The 2022-nt window shown below is 65.7% G+C and overlaps 1 protein-coding gene across 1 annotated transcript; it reads right to left on the bottom strand.

The window, feature by feature from the left end:
- Positions 1-227: 227 nt before the first annotated feature.
- LOC109767549 (uncharacterized) lies at positions 228-734 on the bottom strand. Its single transcript, XM_020326304.1, has one exon. The coding sequence runs from the start codon at positions 732-734 to the stop codon at positions 228-230; it is 507 nt and encodes a 168-aa protein (XP_020181893.1).
- Between the last annotated feature and the right edge of the window lie 1288 nt (positions 735-2022).

Genomic DNA, 2022 nt, shown 5'->3' with positions numbered 1-2022 from the left:
CCGACGGCCACGCCCTCGATCACCCACGCGACTCGCCCAACATCTACTCCTAAACCCACGCACACAACGCACACCCGCACGGACACGCCCCGTGCTGCACCTGCTCGCACACACTCACGCGGTCCCGACACCCCCAACCCGGCCAGCTCGCGCCCATACACGCGCTGGTCGGGTCCGGTGCGTCGCCGCGACTTATTTGCCCTAACATTCGCGCCCTAAGCCGTGGCTCAGAGCAGCCCGGAGTCCTCGACGTCGCCGTCCACCAGCAGAGCTCGCTCCGGTGCCGGCGCCTTCTTCATCTGCGGGCACTCACACTTGAAGTGTCCATGGTCGCCGCATTTGTAGCAGCGGCCGCGCCGATTCCCGCCGAAGCCCGAAGCCTCGCTGTGTGCGTCGTCGTCGTCCCGAGCACCACCGCGCTGCCGATCCCGTGCCCTCCATTGCGCCGCCGTGTACATAAGCTGACCGTCTGCCCGCTCGCTGCCCGCCTGCCCGCGCCGACGCAGCCGCTCGTCGAACGCCTTCAGCCGCCCCAGCGCGTCCTCGAACAGGAGCATGGACAGGTCGCAGAACTGCTCCATCCCGGCGACTGCCGCGTACAGGCTATCGGGGACACAATCCAGCAGCTTCTTTAGCATCGCCGCGTCCTCCAGCGCCGATCCCAGCCCGGTGTATCGCGCCGCCATGCTGCTGATTTTGCCGGCGAAGTTATCCAGCGTCTCGCCGCTCCCCATCCGCAACAGCTCGAAGTCGCTCCGCAGCGTAGCCAGCCGCGCCGCCCTGACCCAATCGGCCCCGACGAAGCGCGCCTTGAGGCTGGCCCAAACCTCCGCCGCCGTCTTCTCCGAGGCCACCTGTAGCAGCAAGTCCTCCACGAGCGCCCCGAGCAGGTAAGCTCTCGCCGGCTTGTCCTTCTTGGCGATCACTGCCGCCGCGGCATCCTGCGGCACCACCACCGCCTCCCATAGCCCGGCCGCGTTGAGGTTCGCCTTGACCTTGATGGCCCACGCTGTGTAGTTGTCGCCGGTGAGCTGTGGCACCGCCTGCGGCAGCGATCCACCCGCACCGCCGCCGTAGGGGATGATGGACATCGCCGGCGCGCCCTGATCTTCACGTGGCTCTGATACCAAATGTTGGAACCGCCAGTCCCTCGCCTCGCTCATGCTAGCTCTCTCTGTCGCCGTGTTCTCGAACCGAGGAAGAAGAAGATCAGAGGGGGAAGAGGGACACGGGGACACGGTGGGTTTTGCCGGCGCACGAACGCCTCCCTGAGCACGAACTCAATACACACACCACACTTCTGTTACAACGGCCCTCGCGTGGCTTTATAGCCCCGAGCCGGCGCACCGGGCACACACCCAACGCCTCCACTCGCTCCTGATCGCCCGCGCTCCGCTCGTGCCCGCGTCGCGCTCCGACGCGCATGCCCCACGGCGAGCTCCGACGGCCACGCCCTCGATCACCCACGCGACTCGCCCAACAGCTACTCCTAAACCCACGCACACAACGCACACCCGCACGGACACACCCCGTGCTGCACCTGCACGCACGCATGCACACACTCACGCGGTCCCGACGTGCCCGACCCAGCCAGCTCGCGCCCATACACGCACTGGTCGCGTCCGGTGCGTCGCCGCGGCTTATTTGCCCTAACAGACGGCGGCGGCGTTTCACCTTGATTCCGGCGACAACGACGGGGGCTGAACGGGGGCCAAGTAAGGCAACGAGGTAGCGGCGGGGCCGGCGGGCGATCTCCCACGCACTGGGTCCCTGCAGCCGGTGGCGGAACAGCCTGCATGATGATCTCTCGGCGACAACGTACGCCCTGACGAAGGCCACCAAGGTGGGTACTGGCCCGTGCGTGCAGGCAGAACTGGGAAAATGCCTAGAACTAGCAAAAAAACTGGCCAAAGTCTAACCTGGAAAGAGGCACGGCCTGGTAACCGGCATACACAGAACACTATGCAACCGAAGAAGAATACAGAAAGAACTGAACACAACCCCACACTAGGCCACGACACA

The sequence above is a fragment of the Aegilops tauschii genome, chromosome 7 (genome assembly GCF_002575655.3).
Source record: "Aegilops tauschii subsp. strangulata cultivar AL8/78 chromosome 7, Aet v6.0, whole genome shotgun sequence".
NCBI classification, from domain to species: domain Eukaryota; kingdom Viridiplantae; phylum Streptophyta; class Magnoliopsida; order Poales; family Poaceae; genus Aegilops; species Aegilops tauschii.
Note: the sequence above shows the minus strand (reverse complement) of the source record. Positions and strands in the feature narration are given on the sequence as shown.

Excerpts from the sequence above, each read along its gene's own strand:
- LOC109767549 (XM_020326304.1), bottom strand. The coding sequence starts at position 734 with ATGGGGAGCGGCGAGACGCTGGATAACTTCGCCGGCAAAATCAGCAGC.